General features: G+C 43.5%; 1 protein-coding gene across 1 annotated transcript in view; it reads left to right on the top strand.

Moving 5' to 3' along the window:
• The window catches only part of ANTXR2 (ANTXR cell adhesion molecule 2), a 120,163-nt gene extending 105,308 nt beyond the window's left edge, over nucleotides 1-14,855 (top strand). The window contains exon 17 of the mRNA XM_055706780.1: nucleotides 12,964-14,855. Within this exon, the coding sequence (XP_055562755.1) occupies nucleotides 12,964-13,002 (39 nt within the window). The 3' untranslated portion in view covers nucleotides 13,003-14,855. The remainder of the gene's footprint in view (nucleotides 1-12,963) is intronic.
• Nucleotides 14,856-17,723: the final 2,868 nt, after the last annotated feature.

Raw genomic sequence — 17,723 nt, 5'->3', positions numbered from 1 at the left:
AGGAAGGAGTTGACTCTGTGACGTGTACTCATTGTACCAGGGAAGCCGACACGGGTTGAAGGGTGGGGAAGCAGCTTGGCGTTGGCATTCTTTACCGGGCCCAGTGGTCAGTGTCATTAATGCTGAATTCATTATCGCTGTGAAGGATCCAGCTATCAGATATTGCTGTAACAGCTTCAGCTGGTGCAGTGACAGCTGGATCACAGTGGCATCTAGAGGGCTGCTGCATGCAGTGTGTGCAGGCGTCCACGTGGCAGAGCGAGGTTCCTGCTGGGGCTCCCTCCGTCTTGCCACCTACAGAGCCATGTCAATCTAAGCAGTCACAACTGCAGTAGAGCTGCACCCTCCTGCCATGCCACGGCCTTTCTAGTCTTCCTCCTAAGAGACAGATTCGCTTTTTCCCCCCAGAACTTCTTCAGTGGGTTTTGGGTTTTTTTTTCCTCATAATAATTGCATGATAATTATTTAAAATCCTAAATGCTATATCATTGGGGTGACTTCTCTCTTTACAAGTAATTATCATATGCCAGCCAGATACCATAAAATCAAATGAGCTAGGTTTTTGGCTGGGGTATGAATGCCGTGTTGGTGCTCTGTAATGACCTGAGAACATGAGCCCTGGATGACTCGTGAACCTCACAGCTGTAGAGCATCTGCTTCTTAGGTATAGGAGCCATCTGAAGAGCTCTTCAGAAAAGCCCGGGTTAAAGAAGTCAATCAGGCAAAGGAGACTGGGAAGCATTCCTAAAGGAAGGAGGTCGTAGGAGAGGTGTGAAGGGGACTTTGCTGACTTTCCCGTGTTGAGGTCATGACGGAGGAGAGGAGGCGTTTGAAGTGAATGGTTCTTCTGCCAGTTATGGTTTATCTCTTGCTACCTCTGATTTCAGAGAAAGATAAATTGCATTATTCTCACTTTGAGTAGTTGTACAGAGGGGAGGAAGGAAGAATAATGGAGATGTTTGACTTTTGCTTTAGAGATGGCAGCTCTAGGAACTGTAAATTTCTGATATTCTTTGCCTTTTTAGATGAAAAAGACCCCAAAGCACCAGGTTTTGATGTTTGTTGGGTTTAGTGGGCTTAAAATTGGGCTCTGTTTCTGATTTCACAGGGCTTGAAAAGTGATGCATCTAGTAGCATATGCTCTTTCTTTTCTTCCTAAAAAAGATGTAGAGGACTTGAGGAGTCATTTAGGATGCTAACACGAGGAAACCATTTGGCACTAAAGCTTAGGCGTGCTGTCAGTTTGGCTGGAGTCCTCCCATAACATAAATGGGGATCCCCAGTAATAACTCCTGACAAGGATTAATCCCAGTTAGAAGAGTTCCAAGAGCCAAGACACTTCTCGGATTAAACATCTCTCCTGTTCTTCAGCAACCCCGCCCAACCCCAGCGAAGCATGCATACCACCGAGATTAAAGAAGAGCTCTTGAAGCCTCACCTGGAGCCATGTTACAGTCCTCCCCTCTGGTCTATCACATGAGTGTATCAGTCTGGGGATGAGAGAAGATGTCCTGGTTATTGCGCCCACGTGAGTGAGTGAGTGAGCTTCAGCGCTGGGTTAGGTGTGTGCTGGGAAGGCCGCCAGGACAGAGATCACTTTCCCTCTGGCAGCGAGAACAAGCCTGATCTGCCTTCCAAGGCGTAATTAGATCTGAAGGAGAAGAGCCCTCCATTGGCAGGCACTTGCAATGGGAAAACAAAACAAGAACGTGTCCTTCAGGAAAGAAGGGTCAAACCTTGCCAGGCCATAGTGTATTTCCATGGAGGCAGAAGTGCTGCAAGTGAGGGAGGCTTACTGCCAAGGGGTCAGATGGAGAGCGCGCCAGGGCCCTCGCTGCAAAGAATCTGTGGTAGAATAACAGGGACTCTCCAGGCCATTTCCACATCCTTTCCTTTTGCATAAGCAATGCTTCCTTTGTATGAGGAAAACAACAAACTCCTGCCCTCTAGAGACAGGAGACCTCCAGCTCTGCTGAATAAAATATTTGCCACAACCTCCTTTTGAAGCAGATGCTACAAATGCATACAGTTTTATTCTCCCCTAAGGCCCACACAACTGGCTCAGCAGCTCGTCGCACACTCTCCTCCCAGACCTGGAAGGCCAACTCACAGGAGAGGCAGCTTGTCACAACCACTCTTTTTCAAGGCAGTAGTTTATTTGGAGAACTGCTGAATAAAGCAGTCACAGAAAACTTGGCAAAGGAGGATAAATCCCTCCCTTCTTCATTACCAAAACCTGTCCAGGAAGGATGGGAAATGCTCACACTAGTTGAGCACTCGTTTCCTTTCCCTTCGCTGGCTGACTGCATACCTCTGCAATCTACTTGCCTTCTTGTCCTTCTCTGAAAACCGGTCAGGGCAAGACTGCCTCCCTGGTATTTAAATGACAGAGTGACTTACATTCGGGCACAAACGGAGTACAGATGATAAGAATACCCGTAGCTCTTGCCCTCACTTGTGCCGATGGTTGTCTTGCTCCGGAGCAGCCCCACAGACCACAGGTCTGTGCTCATGCAGGCAAGGAGCTGTACAGTGCCTGTGCTGTTTGTGTTTGACCTGATTAGCAGGAGGTCAGTGTGGATGGAGCTTTTCAGATTTCTCTGCAGAAGTTGCTTGGAATTTCAAAGGTGCGAAAACAGTGTTGAAAGTCTAGCCCTGCATCTTTACTCTCAAGTACCGGGAGTCTTGGCAGCAGCACTCCCTTCAGTGCCACGTAGCATATTGAGCTACAAAAATCCCTTCAGTCCTGGGTTTCACAAGGTTACACCACTGGTAAAAATGTACTTTGAAGATTTTGTTCGCTGTAGCAACTGTGCTGAAATGTCCATATGTCCAGTTACAAAATAAGCGTTATTAGTGGGGGGGGGGAAGCTGTTTTAATAGCATTTTCTCAAAGCTGCCAGTGGACTAAAAATACCACAGATAATACCCCTTGACTCCTCACTGCAGTGCACCAAGTATTTTCATTTACATCTAAGCAAAGTGTGTACGAAGCAGATACCAACCTCTGCCAGATGACAACAGCAGCATTTTATACGTGCACGCTTGCTCTGCATCACTGAAAGTTTCCTCCAAGCGTTTAGCAAACTGTCAGCACAAGAATTACCAAAACACACACCTAAATCACAGGCACTTGGAAAAAAAACCCAACAAGCCAGAACTTAGCAACTTTGTTCAACAGTAGTGACTGCTGAATCAGGGCTATGTCAGATACAACACATAAATAGGCTTAAGATACCCACAGGGTTCCTCTCCGCAAATTAATACTTACTGCATAATATTTATATTAAGGTAAAAATTTGAGGCAGATGGCTACAACTGAGCTACATATTTTCCTGCAAGAAACAGCAGCAACATACTCTCAGCCACCCATTGCACACTTTTATATACATAGTATTGTTAAAATAACTGTTTTGAACCTATTACTGGCAGTTTTGGTTTTTGGCCTGTACTCTAAAAACCAGTTGCTGTCTTTCTGCACCAGATAAATACTATCTTGTAAAAGAAACTAGCCCTGTCCTCCTCCTCTGGACCTCACGTTCACTTTAGATGCCTACACCACTAAAGAGGACTGAGGGATGAAAGGCAGCTGTGAAGTCAGACTTTGCTACTGAGGTACACATCTAATTGTGCTGCCACATTGTCCTCAAAACTGTCTTTTTTTGAGGCAGATGATGCCAGTTTTCATTGTGAAACTACTGTTCTTGAAATTCAGATTATGTGGCTTTTGGAAGTTGACCTACAGGACCACTACATTGCTTGGAAAGATCACGAGGTTCATGCACACATGCTAAGGAGGCTATGTTACATAAATACGAGCGTAATAAACAAGTTATATGCCTTTCCACTTATCTCAAGTTACTGGCAAAAATTGCTAGAGTGGAGAAAAAAAAATCCCTTTTAAGGTAAAAATATACAGCGCTATTAATCTGTAGTTTGTTTCTTTTTATTATGTTGTTACTTTACAAGGATTTTGAGCCCATCCATAGTTGTTCTTGGGGTTCAGAGCTTGCCTCATCTCTTTCAGAGATGTTTCAGCCATCAATTAAGTAATTTTGGGGAGAAAGCCTGCTTGGGCAGCCCTAGAAATGATCCTGATGTCTGCATCAGTAGTGATAGCTTCTGTAGCAATAACACCGGTTTAAGACTATTCCTCTAAGAGATTCATTGCTGATTTATTCTGTGAAAAATGATACTTCCAGCCGTGTATAGTGCTGCAAGTCATCTTTTCCCAGGTGCTAAATATCTACCACCATAGTGTGCTTCAGGGATGCTGATTGGGACTTCTTCACTTGCAACTTGTGCAGCTGCCTAACGGCACTGCATTAGGATGGTGATTGGTGAGCATGCAGCTGCTGAAACCTGTTGCAGGTGGGCTTCTGTGGGCAGTAACATGACATATGCAAGGACAGGAAACTCTTTGACAACTTAAGATGGTTTTGCTTTATATAAAATAAACATGCTGGCAGCAATGTGCATCTGCAGAGATGAGGTCTGAGTGCTATGAGCTCGGCAACAGAACATGCAGGTTTCTGTTAGCAGAAGTGTAAAGCCAATTCCAAACTTAAAATGTTCTGAGCTTCTTGGGTCTCTGAGTGATGGGATTACCTGGTTGGCAGGGTCAAAGAGCAAGTGTGAGAGACATGTCTGTTTAAATCGCTGCTTAGAGCTGTACAGGACATGGGTGGGTGGGTTAGCAACCCTGCTCCAAAGTAAACATATAAATCAGCTATCTTTAAAAAAAAAAAAGTATATAAACTTAACTTCAGTTGTATGCTCCAGCTTGTCAACGGGTATTTATGAGGCAAGCGTAATATTATAACGGTTATAGCAGTGAAATACATCCCAAGCGGGGGAGCTAGTAAAGAAGCGCACGGATGTTAGTGCCAGTAGAATTTTAATGCCCAGGAGATGGGGGCAAGGTGACACTAGCTCTAGTTAATGTTGCTTTTGCTAGCTACAGCGAGGGAAGATCACTGATGGCCCTTTTTGAAGGCTCTAAGACGGTAGGGTTTGGCTCCTGAGCCCGGCAAAGGCATGTTGACGCAAACTGCTGTCTTGTTCCGCTCTGTGGTACCAGGCTGTGCTGAGGGGAAGCAGTGGGATTTTTCCAGTAAGGAAACAGCCACGACTCTTCAGCTTTTGTACCAGGACTTTGAGGAGGTTGGTGCCAAATGCTGGCATCTCAGCACCTAGTTTGAATCACTGCTGGTTTGATTCCTTTAAAAGGCCCTTTTGTTGTCACAACTGCACATGAGTGTGCAGGTTGGGAGCATGTGCAGGAGTTCATTATCCCCAGTAAGCTTTGCACTGGGAGTTAGTGATTCTAAAGAGGTTCAGAAAGCAGGAAATTGCCTGTTCCCTTGCATTAGCAAAAAACAAAAGCTTTACACGGTCCTGTCCTTTACTGAAAGGGCTACAGGGAAGAAGAACCTGATACTCTCAACTTTGATTCCTTATAGAGAAGCAAACTGCAGGCTGGGCCACAGGGAAAATAAGCGTAAGAAGAAACGGAATCAGGTAAACCAGATTCTCGTCTGCTGATCCAACTGCACCAGCAGTCTCAGCAGACTGTCACGGAGAGCTGTCACGAGAAACAGCTTCCTGGGGAATGACAAAGCTGGACTAACAGGGATGCACTGATCACAGAGATGAAAGATGCTCTGACAGTGCTGTGAAGACAGGGCCAACATAAATGACATTGCTAAATATGTGTCTCTGGAGTGACATTATTCTAAAACCCTCTCCTTCCTCACAGCTATGCTGATCAATTGGCCTGGAGGGCACAGAGCTCATGTGCCATATAAGTGACAAATCCCAAAAGGGTATGTTCTCTTTATGGGGACACTGCAGCTGGGGTAGAAGCACATGACTCTCAGCTTCTGCTGGTGTGTCAGCAACATACAGTGGAGCATCTTTGAGCCTCCAAGGCCAAAAAGAGCCAGTCTTTTAGGGCATTGTGTATTATAGAGGGTAGTACAACTGTTGTGGACAAAACAGGGCTCTGTAAGTGCTCCTCTGCAAAATGCAGATGCTTTTATCAGTCCTAAATTGGATGCTGAACAATTCAGCAGCATACAGGGAACCTTTTCCTACATATATATACAGCGATTCAGCATGTTAAAGAAATTGAGCCATACGCAAGGACAGGTATGGTTGAATGACTAAGTACTTGAGAACAGATGGTGCAGCATAGGTTGGGTGGCTGGATATCATCACAGCCCATGTCCACCCTCCTTGATTATACAGACTGCTTCAGCTGCCCTTTCTGAATTACTGAGGAATACTACAAGCAGGGCCAAATATACCAAAGTATATTTGTAGTAGCCAGAGACAGTGGGCTGAAGGTGGTATGTTAAAAGCTACCTCATAAAACCATAAAACCAGAAAAATGCTTTCTGCGTCATACTGGTTATTTTTCATAGGTAGCCTGAGCCTGTCAGCTCAGTAGCATTTGGAGGAAGGCCATGATGAAGGATCCATGGCTTCAAAGGAGATCACATCTCACCAGGAGCCTTGTAGCAGCATCCAGTAGTTGATGCTGGCTTCAAGGTTTTATATAGAGAACCTGACTTCCCTTAATTGCATCCTTTTAAGCAATTACACAATAAAGGAGAGCAAACCAGAAAACTTAAAGCATTTGTTATCCAACCCGTGATTAGATACTAATTTTAGAAAAGTCCTTTCCGTGCAATGAGGCCCTTAGGTTCAAAAGATAATTTATTAGTTTAGTATTTCATAGGTGAATACAAAAAGCCTATTACGCAGGAAAAGAAAGAAGAATGGTTCTATTGCCAGATTTCAGCTTTGGAGTTAGTGCTGTGAGGACTGCTGCTGCTGATTTGGCAAACCCAGTCCACGTTTGAGATACCAGGAACGGAGCCCATGTATCCATATCCGTATCCATGTATTTGTCTCTCCTTTGCATGTATGTCATATACTAAAAAAGATGCTTCTCAAAAAGCTCTAGGCACTCCAGATGGTACTTAATAATAGAAAAAGTTATACTCTGACATGACTCAAGGCAATAAAACTCTTCCCAGCCAAGCAGGCAGCTATGGCATTGGCACCCAGCTTCCCCCCCCCCACCCCCCCACCCCCCACCCCCCAAGCCTGTGCCTATCCGGTACTACAGTGAGGGGGAAAGGGAGGGTGAAGAGCTCTCCCAGCCCACGCCCTCAGTAAGGGACTTCCACGTTCATCTCAACAAACGCAATGCATACAGCTTCTGCGATGGCCAGTTACCATCCTGCTACTCATTTAAAATCTACCCTTACACCTTTGTTGCCTTTCATCTATTTCAGTTTGGAAAGATCTAGCAAAATTTATTAGTCATTTCCAGGAGAGTGCCGCCTGTCATTCTCACATTTTCCAACTCTTTTTGCTGAGCAGCATGTCTTCTAGCCGCTTTACTTGAGGGGAGGAAAACCCCCACCTCAATAGCCCATTTTAAACAGCTGACAGGACATAAAGTTTTATGGCAGTACACATTTGCAGCTTCTAACTGAAAAGAGCAGAAAGTCTGTAGTTCAGTTTGAAAAAAACGCAGCAGAGAAGTAGAACTCACTTTATTCTCTAGATCACGCAGGAGCTACACGGTGAATGTATGTACAGCTTTTTGAACAGGGAAGGCCAGCAGGCTGGGCTCTGGAGGAATCTGTGAAGTTTCCCCCACTTGCCCCCACCAAGAGCCCAGCATTACGTTAGGGATTGCAGGAAGGTGGTGCACACTGGCTCACACACGCACACATACAAATTAAAGTGCTTTTCGTACCTACCTAGCCAACATCCACAGCTGATTTCCAGGCTTTTATCAGAGTGCAGTCCACACGTGTGCAGTGCGCTGTTCCAGCAGAGCTGTGCAGCCTCAGAGAAGGTCACACTGGAGGAGGAAACACAGCTGTTTCTGCAAGCCCCTCTTGGTGCCTTTTTGGGGGGGGTGAGGGGGGTGGGGTGCGGGCAGGGCGGTGCCAGGTGAGGCTCAAATCTGCAGTTCACTTCCCTTGAGATTGTGTGCCCTGTAAGGACTTACCTTGGCTACCCTATAGCTTAAATTTAGTAAGATATTCAACAATTTAAGAAATGGTTTTGATGTAACATAGAAGTATTCCCTTCTTGGTTAAAACCCCTTGCCATAGATCTCTGCCCTCTTTCTTTCTTTATCTTGTTAAATACCTGCCATATTCTTCTCGTGCACCTTTGAGAGTTAAGGGTGTTTTGTTTTTATTTCTTCTATTGAATCTTGTGCGTGGACTCAGTTCCAGTATTCCACACAAAGACTACAGAATACTTGCATAACTCATTTTACAATTACTCCAGTCCTAAACCACTAATTTAGTTCAATTTTATACTGACTACATGTTGGTATTGTTAAGGTTTATGATCCAGTGATTTACAAGGCATGATACATCTGATTTCAAATTGGTTGTATTGATTGTTTAATTGAGTACGGGGACACGAGTGTAACATTAACTCACCAAACTAGTGGATCATGGCAGTGCTACTAGGATGGTAATTCACTGGTATAATCAGTTACATAGAACAAGCATGTTTTAATTGTGAAGGCCAAAACAGACTGATGAGTCTACCATTTGGTAAATAGTGCTTCTATTTAAGTAAATAGTCCTTTTTGTAAAGTTCAGATTAATCAGAAGAAAATTTAGTATTCTATTTCTAAAAGCTGCTCTTAATGATGAAGCTGATATCACCACATAGGAAGTTTTGAATTAATTTACAGGAAAGAGTTATGCAAGTATGCACCTTTTTCTCAAAACCAACTTGCACGAAGACAGTGATATTGCTTACATCACATACAACCCAGTTTTCTAGTTGAAGAAAACCCATAGTTTATAGTTGTTTGATCTGTAATGGTAAATCCTTAACAATTGAAAATTAATCTTTTGTCTTCTGCTTACTTCAGTTTGTCCATCTAGAATGCAAATGGTTTAAAACCTCAGTTAAACTACTTACAAGGTATTTGATACTATCAATTATTGTCTGATACTGGCACTGTTTTGATAGTGGGTATTTCTTAGGTGCTTTGAGATTCTCCAGTTCATGGCGTTTTGTGTGCTTCTGGGATTACATGAGCATGGGTCTGGCTGACCAAACAATTCCTTTTCCTCCTTCCTCCCCTGTGAGTCCTCAAGTAAGGAGGCTGGAGCAGACACCACGGGAGATGAGTGGGAAATCATAATGCTGACTGCTCATTTAAGGCTCTCCTCTGTCCCTGCTTTGTCTGGAACCACTCGTCCTGGATGGAAAAACCCTCTAAGCCAGCATGTAGGGCAAAAAGTTACATTTGAACAAACTGTGGCAAGCAGACCAAGAGAGAGGCTTGCTGATACACATGTATCTACTGTATGTATGGTATTTGTGCAAGTTAAACTTAAATTGCGAGCATGGTGAGACCTCAAAGCCCTTTATGTTGGCTGGAAAGCTGCTAGTTAATGCATTTCATGTGTAGGTATTGTGAAACCAGGCACCTTGTCGCATCCCATTACCTAAATGGAAAAGCTGTTCTCTACTATGCCGGTGTGCGGTATTTGCTGTTCCATTAATGACACTACAGTGTTCCTGACCTTCTCATTAATTAGCACTTTCAGTGTATTTTCCAATCCTGATCTCAGCTCTGTCCTTTGCAGGCATCACACTGTACACAAAAAATGGTTTCTTACATGGAAGGCTTTGCTTTCATTTGAAGTCTCTCATCCACCAGGTTTCTTAAGAAAAGGTAGTCAAAGTTGCCAGTACAGAAAATCACCTAAGTTATAGCACTACCTGATCATACATCAAATATACTGACTAACTTAATGCCTACGGGTAGGTTCAGAGTGGAAGTGACTCTGCCTCAGGCAGTAAGGAAAAAAACCAACAAGTATCACAGGATGATCTTCCAAAAGATCTTTACTATAGGCTGGCAAAGATGATGTGTTTAGAACAAAACATAACATATTTTTCTTATTCTAGTAAAAGCAATGTCCTGTAACTCCTAAGATGTCACCTCTCAGCTTTATTTTAAGGCTTCACAATTTCCAGATTTATTTTGGAACAGGTTGATGTTCCCTTTCTTCCTCAGTTCCCCCCTTACATTGTTCAAAAATAATCTACCACTCATGGTCAGCCTTCAGAAGATGACAGACACCCCAAAATTGCAGGGCATGTAGGAGAACACACCTGGCCAAAGCAGCAGTGCCCAGTGCTACAGACCTGCAGTGCATCCCCCTTGCCCCGGAGAGGCTAGGACGGAGCAGAGGGAGCAGCTCTCACTGCAGAGCGGTTCAGCCTTCGCTGCCAGTACAGCTCATGGGATTTGTAGTGACAGTTACATTCCTGCTACCTGGTAGGATCCCCGCCAAGGCAGAGATAGAAACCTACGCTGTCTTCGGTAACAAGATTTCAAAGTGAAAGTTCTCCCTAATTTTCCATACTTGGCTTTTCAACTGGAGACGCTTCCTACGGCCACAGAACACCATCTTCCCTAGTACTAAGGGGCTAATTTCCCCTTTAAACGACATTTGTTATGTAGTTCATTAATGCTGTTCTCAAGAACTAAAAACACACTTGGCCCCTCTTAACGCACTGCACTAACTGACTTCATGCAGTCAGACCCTGAGGGACTTATTTTTGATTACAGTGGTTATTTCAGACCTCAGGTAAAAAGCATTGAGCCACTAAAATGCCTTCTGAATGCAGACACCAAAATGAATAATAGTCAAATCATTTGTCCAAAATTCACATAAATTCATACACTGGTAACTATCTTTAAAGAATGGTAAGAAAGCTACAAACAAAAGCAGAAATTTTGTACTGATAGGTAAATTGTAATATTAATTACATCAGCTAGGAACTACAGCAATTCCCCCGTTAACTGTTTTCTGCTAATGTTTTGCAGAGTCTTATTTTTCCATTATGGCATTAACGTCAATGTAAGCATCGTTCCTGTCAGTGTTTATTTAACATAAGCTCTGTCGTCAGAAGTACTCAAGTTGCACAGCATTTCTGGATTTTATGCTCCAGAAATACTTTGCTTCTACAACAGAATTCATTTTGGTATCCTTAATTTAACAACAACAACAGCAACAACGAACCAAAACCCAACAATAAACCAAGCAAATGGAAAGGTGCATAAAGATGTCCAGGCCTCTTATACTTTGCCTTTAAAGAAACCTCTTTGCGCTCCTGGCTGATCTCTCTGCTTCTCTTCTGCGTTTATAATACAGATGGTAGCAGCTAGAGGTTACTACAATTACCGCACCCACCTATTCACCAATCTTATATTTATTATGCAGTTGACAGAAAGAGAATCATTAGAAAAGCATTAGGGGAAAAAAAAAAAATCCCTTAGAATGCCACCCCTTTCATGCCAGTCACAGGCAGGTGCCAGCTGAGACTTGCTTGAGTAGTGCCAAACAACGCAGTGTGAATCACCCTCCCTGTTAACTGGTAAAATGTTTACATCAAAATAAATAAATGAAAGGTGCATGAAATTCAGCCCTAATTTCACTTGATAATTCTGTAATCTCCTAGGTTTAAGAAGAAAGCAGTAATTTCCCCCCAACCATGCATCTCTAAAAAGAAATAAGGATTGCAAATGTAAGCACAGCTGCTTATTTCAAAACTAGCAGAGGTTTCTTGGCATCATCTTTTACAGTTCTCTTACAAATTGTTTCACGGACATGGCAATCTCAAGTCCTCATGTAGGAATTGAAGGGGACAGAGGAGAGGAAACACGCTCAGTTTTTTTCCTTTTGAGGAGACTTTCACATAAAATCCCTCTAAACCCTGTGAAACCTGTACCCTACACACCTGTGAAGATCTCCCCCGCAGTCCAGAGACAGCCACTTGAGAACAGGCTAGCGTAGGCCCAGAGACCGGCCCTGGCCGAGGCCATCACCGTACGGGCTCCTTATGGCCCGCCCGGTGCGGGACTCTGTGTGACAGGGCCCACTGGATGGGAGAGGCTTCGTAACAAATGAAGAACCTCACGCCAAAAGACACGATACCGGCTGGCATTCAGTAGTCGTGCCGCATATGTTTTCGTACAAGTACGTAATACTTCCATATCATACCTTGGAGAATTACTTTTCTCTGGGTGGAGAAGTTCTGAACAAGGGCTCAATGTAAGCTGGCTTTTTCCATCACAGAAAGGAAAGGTATCGCTGCTGTTCACAAAAGAGCTGGTCAAAGAGACGAGCTGTCCTGTTGAGAGTACACCATACTTCAAAAACACATGTTCACTTTGGAGTTTGGACATGTAAATAAGCTCTGAGAAGTGACTGACAATTTTTAGTGCTTATCCCAAATTAATAAAAAGAGGTCCTGGTATTTGCTAGCGGATTTGTTTCATTCAGCTACACCAAAAGCTGTCAAGATTAATCTGGGCCCATTTATGGGAGAATGGTATTTACTTGGGAACGACATCAAGAGAAACTGCTTTTCCTTTTGGTGCACAGCAATTTTAAAGCACTTAAGAACAGAGTTTATAGATGCAAAGCTTGGGTTATTGCTAATAAAATACATTCTCAAATCAGCAGCAGCCCTGCTAACTAACAGTCACATTTATCTGCACTGCAGCGTGCGAGGATTTGGCTTGGGGGAGAGCTGTGGGGATTATCTGTCTTTGCCATGATCTTCCTTTACCATGTTGAGACAGGTTTGAGCTTGCTCGCTACAGTTACTGAGAATTTGTAAATTATCCTCACAAAAGACCTGAGAGCGTTCAGAATGTGTCTTCTGTGTCATCGCTGCTTTCCTAACATGATAAATTTGTAAGTCAAATGTAATGCCTCACTCTGGGTAATTTCCATTAATTCTTAAAAGGTTTTTCATGGGTATGTTATTTTCACAAACATCTGAATTTAAATTACAGCCGCCTTCTAGCATCTAATATTCAGCATTCAGAAGTCTTGGCTGCATGTATTATTCCACCAATAAGAGCTTCTCTCTTTCTCCCTCCCTCAGGGCCGGTGTATCAACTTCACCCGAGTTCAATCTCAGTAGAGGAGGAGAAGAGGACACCAGGAGGAAAGACAGCCACATTGCCACTTTTCAACCAAGCAGAGAGAACTGAGCACTTCCTTTCATTTCTTGGATCATCTTCAAGCCTGAACTCAGAAGGTTTCTGCATTCCCTGCTCCCAGGAGCCAGTGTTGCTGTACCGAGCTCCTGTGTTTCACCCCAGTGCGTTGATGCTCTGTGATGTGCAACAGTGACAAGAAGAGAAGCATTGACTTGCATGCCTATGCTTTTATAGAATACAAAAGGGAGAATAGAGACACCAAAGATGATAACATTTTTCTGGTTTTCTTATTTTATGTTTTTTTTAAGGACTACAAATTCTCAGGACATAATGTGCTTTTAGCAGAGATGCAAAGCTTCTCAGATGCAGAGATGGCACGTGTTATTTAAACAGGGACTACTAGCCAAAGGCGGAGGATAAAAATTCCCACCAGGCTAAGCAAGCACAAGAGTTGAGTGCCTTACAGCGATGTCAGATCACAAAACCCTTGCGAGTCTCCCATCGCATTGTGCCTTACGGGAACCTTCTGACTGGAAATCTTGTCATTCTAACACTGAAAAGTGCACACGCATGACAAAATGTAGACAGGATGCCTCAAGGTATTGGTAGCAAGCAAGACTTTGCCCTTTAGTTTTTGAAGACACCTTTCTTTCATTATGCACCCGGGACAGGAAGAGAATTAATAGAGCGTTATTCTGCGGGAAGACAGCCTGTAACCAGAGATCTTGAGCGGAGTTTGAGGGACTGATGCTTCAAGACCTTGACACCGTGGCTGGTGGTTTTTTCCCCTTTCCTGCATTCACAGTTCAGTAGCGCATAAAACATCATCATCTATAAACATACCTAGCAGTCGTAGGCTTATGTATTTTTTTTTCCAGATTAAAAAAAGCAGTAGCCACTAAGCTGGTATCTCAGGGTTTTACCCCCCCCCCCCCCCCCCCAAATCTCCAAGGGCTCTTCAGCGTCACAAGCCAGCAACTCTCTTTGCATGAGAATTTCAAAGTTTAATTAATATAATTAAAGGCAACAGCAAGCAGCAGCCTGTGAAGATTTTGCTCATCTTTTTTATGCCTTTTGACATTGAATGACCTATTACTGTATGTGCATTACTCGGTTTTCGAGGGGGCACAGAGCATTGGTTAAGATTCAGCAGTGGAAAAAGACCTCCTTCCATCAATTTAGAAATCAAATTTACGGGAGTGCCGGCCATCACAAAACATTGACGATGTATGTATTATAATTTTTTAGAAAAACCAGTGTCGTGTCACGTCGACGATGCCAAATTATGTTAGCGTGAGCGGAAACACTGTGGGGGAGGAAGGAGGGAGCAGCTGAAGAAAAAGGCTCAAATGATCCAGTCACTTTCGATACTGTACTTCAGATGCAAAATGGATATTCGAGTCGAAACCTGACAAAGCGCGCCCGCTTTGATGGGAACTGGTATAGACAATGACCAGTGGCTGGGTCAGTGGGATGTCTCTCTGCGAGCAGGGAGGCTTATCAAATGACACTAAAAATAAGTTCAACAACCATCACGTTGGAGGGGAAAAGGCGAACATTTCACATTTGGTGGGCATGAATGTGCGCAAGATGGAAAGAGCAATGCGAAGCATCCTGGTCTAATTATCTCCTTTGTGCTCTTCATTGAAATTGCAAGGGACATAAATAATTCTCTTGGTCGATGTCCAAATTTGTGGCACTGCCCAAAGAAGCCTTTACATATATCCACTCGCTTACATCTTTTGCTTGAGTTTGTTAATGTCACTGGTAGCCTCATCATCAACAGCCATGTGTGCACATTAGACTATAAATAAAATTATTATCTGAAGTTTCAGTGATTATTTCCTTCTTCTTCTCCTCCCCCCTAGCTTCCCATCCTCTTCGCAGCCTTCATTTAGCCAGCTACACGGTCACCTCGATACCAGCTTCAAAAGACAGGCCACCTTCCTGTGGCCCTGCGTGGCGTGCTAAGGGAGCCTGCCACAGCCTAATTCGGGGGGCTCCTGATTGTCCAGAGCTACTGAGAACCTGTCAGACACCAGCTCGTACAGTACGTAGTATCAGTCACGTAAGCAGAGCAATAAAGCGCCCACAGAGATGGCTTGTTGCACCTGTACCTCGCGAAATCACAGCTGCAATACCGTGGGCCTTTGGCTGGGGATGGTTAGCCCAGTTGTGCAGGGAAGGCTAATTTAATCCACAAAGCTGAACCGTCAGTGAGTCTTTGGCTTACTTTGAGCCACTGCTTAAACCTGTGTGCACTTTCCAGCTTAACTCAAGATGAAGAAGGAAAACTGGGTAAGTTTGCTAGGACACAGGTGAGGTTCTGTACCACTCCTCAAGATACTGAGCTGGTACAGGCAGAAACACTGATCTCATCAGATGCCAAGTTAAATCTACTCTGTCGTAGTTATTTTTCCTCCGTTTTTAATGTAAACGCGACACTTCTTTTAAGATATCACTGGAATTGTCAGCTTGCATTTTGAGCAGTGTGTTGCATAACGGGAAAACATGCAGATGAAGAGGATTTTTCCCCTCACATGTATCTGCTGTCTTTCAAAGAATATTTGTAACAAATAGAGCCACAGAAATAGAAATCCACTAATAATCTTTTGTCCTCTCTAGCTGTCTATCCATATTCATTATAAACTGTGGAACGTGCAGTTTTTCACAGGGTGGCCGATACCAAGCAAAAACGTATTTCGAGTATCTACATTGATTTTCCCTTCTAATTGGCACAATATTACAGCACGTTACACTTTTCATTTAGCTGATGATAATATCCTAAGAGTTTCATCATTATACAGTGTGGAATATCTGTCACAAATAATTTGGGGGGCAAGAGGCATAGGGTAATAATACTTTAAAATCCACTGATTCAAAAAGACACAAAGAAAGACTTCCTTGGCAGGAGAGCTCAAAATGCTTGAGAAAACCATGATCGGGAGGTTTAATTGAGTGTGGTCCTTGCGCAGTTTCAAACCTTGGGTATCCTTACAAAAAGACCATGTCCTGATAACATTGTTGGCATGTATTTTAGCCTGCATAAGAAAAGTAACAATCTCTAGAAAAATTAAATGAGCACAGGAGTGATGCAAAAAACATTCCACTTAGAAGTATGTATAAACCCCACAGTCTAAAATGATTCTTTAACAAGATGCCTCGTCTTCAGTACCTCATTTCTGTGTCAAAAAGATGCTCAAAATACAGATGAGACTGCAACCACATGCACTGCGTGGTGTGACCATTCACATGTTAAACCAGTTTAAGAAATCTCTGATCTCTCAAAAAACGATGGGAGAAAGACTGTATAATCAGACAAGCTTCCCTTCTTGGGAAGGTGCAGTTTCCAGGAACGGGTGCTCCGGATTTCTGTTCTGTACAGAGCGAGGGTTACTGCCCCGGCCCCGGCAAACAGAGCCCGAGACGGCGTTCCCAGGCAGACTCACTGGCATACCCATGTGTCCCTGTGTGCTGCGCTGCGGTTTGGGTCATGCAGTCAGTACTCGGGATGCTGGTTTGGTCTCTAGAGACGTTCCCCTAAAAAACACTAGACTCTTGGGGTTTTTATGTTGTAAGCATGAAGATTAACACAGAGCAAAGGAAAAAAACCACCACCCCGAACAATCCTGCTGCACGGCAAATTACAAAAGCCCTGAGGGGTGACAATAAGAACCATTTTTCTCCTGAGTGGTGTGTTATTTCACTTACCTGCAAATGCCTTGCGTTGCACAGACACTGAGCATTCATTTGCTTCCGTTATAGTTGGAACTACAAGTTCTGCTTCAATACCAGCTTTGTAAATGGTACGCACCTGGCCCGCAAAGAGCGCGCCAACAACATACTGTGGATATACAACATGAGGCAAAGTAATTATGGGGAAGCAAGTATCAATTCCAGGGGACAAGAAATCTAAATGGATCCTCACCCAGATGCCACCAGCTACACTGAAACCTGTTTCAGATGCAGTACAACTGAGCAGGGAGAAAACCCCCAAAGTACCAGGAAAATGGGAAGTTGGTTTCATTGCCTTTATGCTCTATTCCCCGGTAATCCTAGATGTCTGCAAATGCTGTTCACAGGCAAGCTGTTCAAACAAAACTGGGTCTGCATGAGACATAAACAGCACTCTATAATAATCCCTCAATTTTTAAGAGATTTATTGATGCTCCTTTTACTTGATCATGCTGAGAAACAGAACGCATACCTCACCACATATGAGGGTATCACCACAAGAAAAGCACATTGGTGAAAATGGTTTTCTAAAGAGCAATGTACAGAATGCATAGAAATACCACCTTGAGGTCCTTGAGGAGCTCCTGTGATGACCAAAACAAAGCAGGATTTATAGGAACAGGAAACATTATTGTGGACAACAGGATATCCTAAATGTAACAAGACTGGTTTGATTTTATACATTTCCATGACAGCATAAATTAATTGGCTGGCATTAATATGAAATAAAAACAAAAATTATTTTTTCAGTCCTTTCAGTTGATTTTTAATTTAACAAGAACTACAGCTTTCATCAAGCATTAATCCGCTGGGCTTAAACCAAAGGAGACGGGTCAGGCTGATCTGTCTAAGGTGAAAGGTAAGGGAATTTTCTCGAATGCCACGATGCAGGTTCATTCCAAGTCATGCGCACTGCATGAAAGCCCGGGCTGGCTGGTATAAATTCATGCTGGTATTTTTCCTGCAG

The sequence above is a fragment of the Falco cherrug genome, chromosome 1 (assembly GCF_023634085.1).
Source record: "Falco cherrug isolate bFalChe1 chromosome 1, bFalChe1.pri, whole genome shotgun sequence".
NCBI classification, from domain to species: domain Eukaryota; kingdom Metazoa; phylum Chordata; class Aves; order Falconiformes; family Falconidae; genus Falco; species Falco cherrug.
Note: the sequence above shows the minus strand (reverse complement) of the source record. Positions and strands in the feature narration are given on the sequence as shown.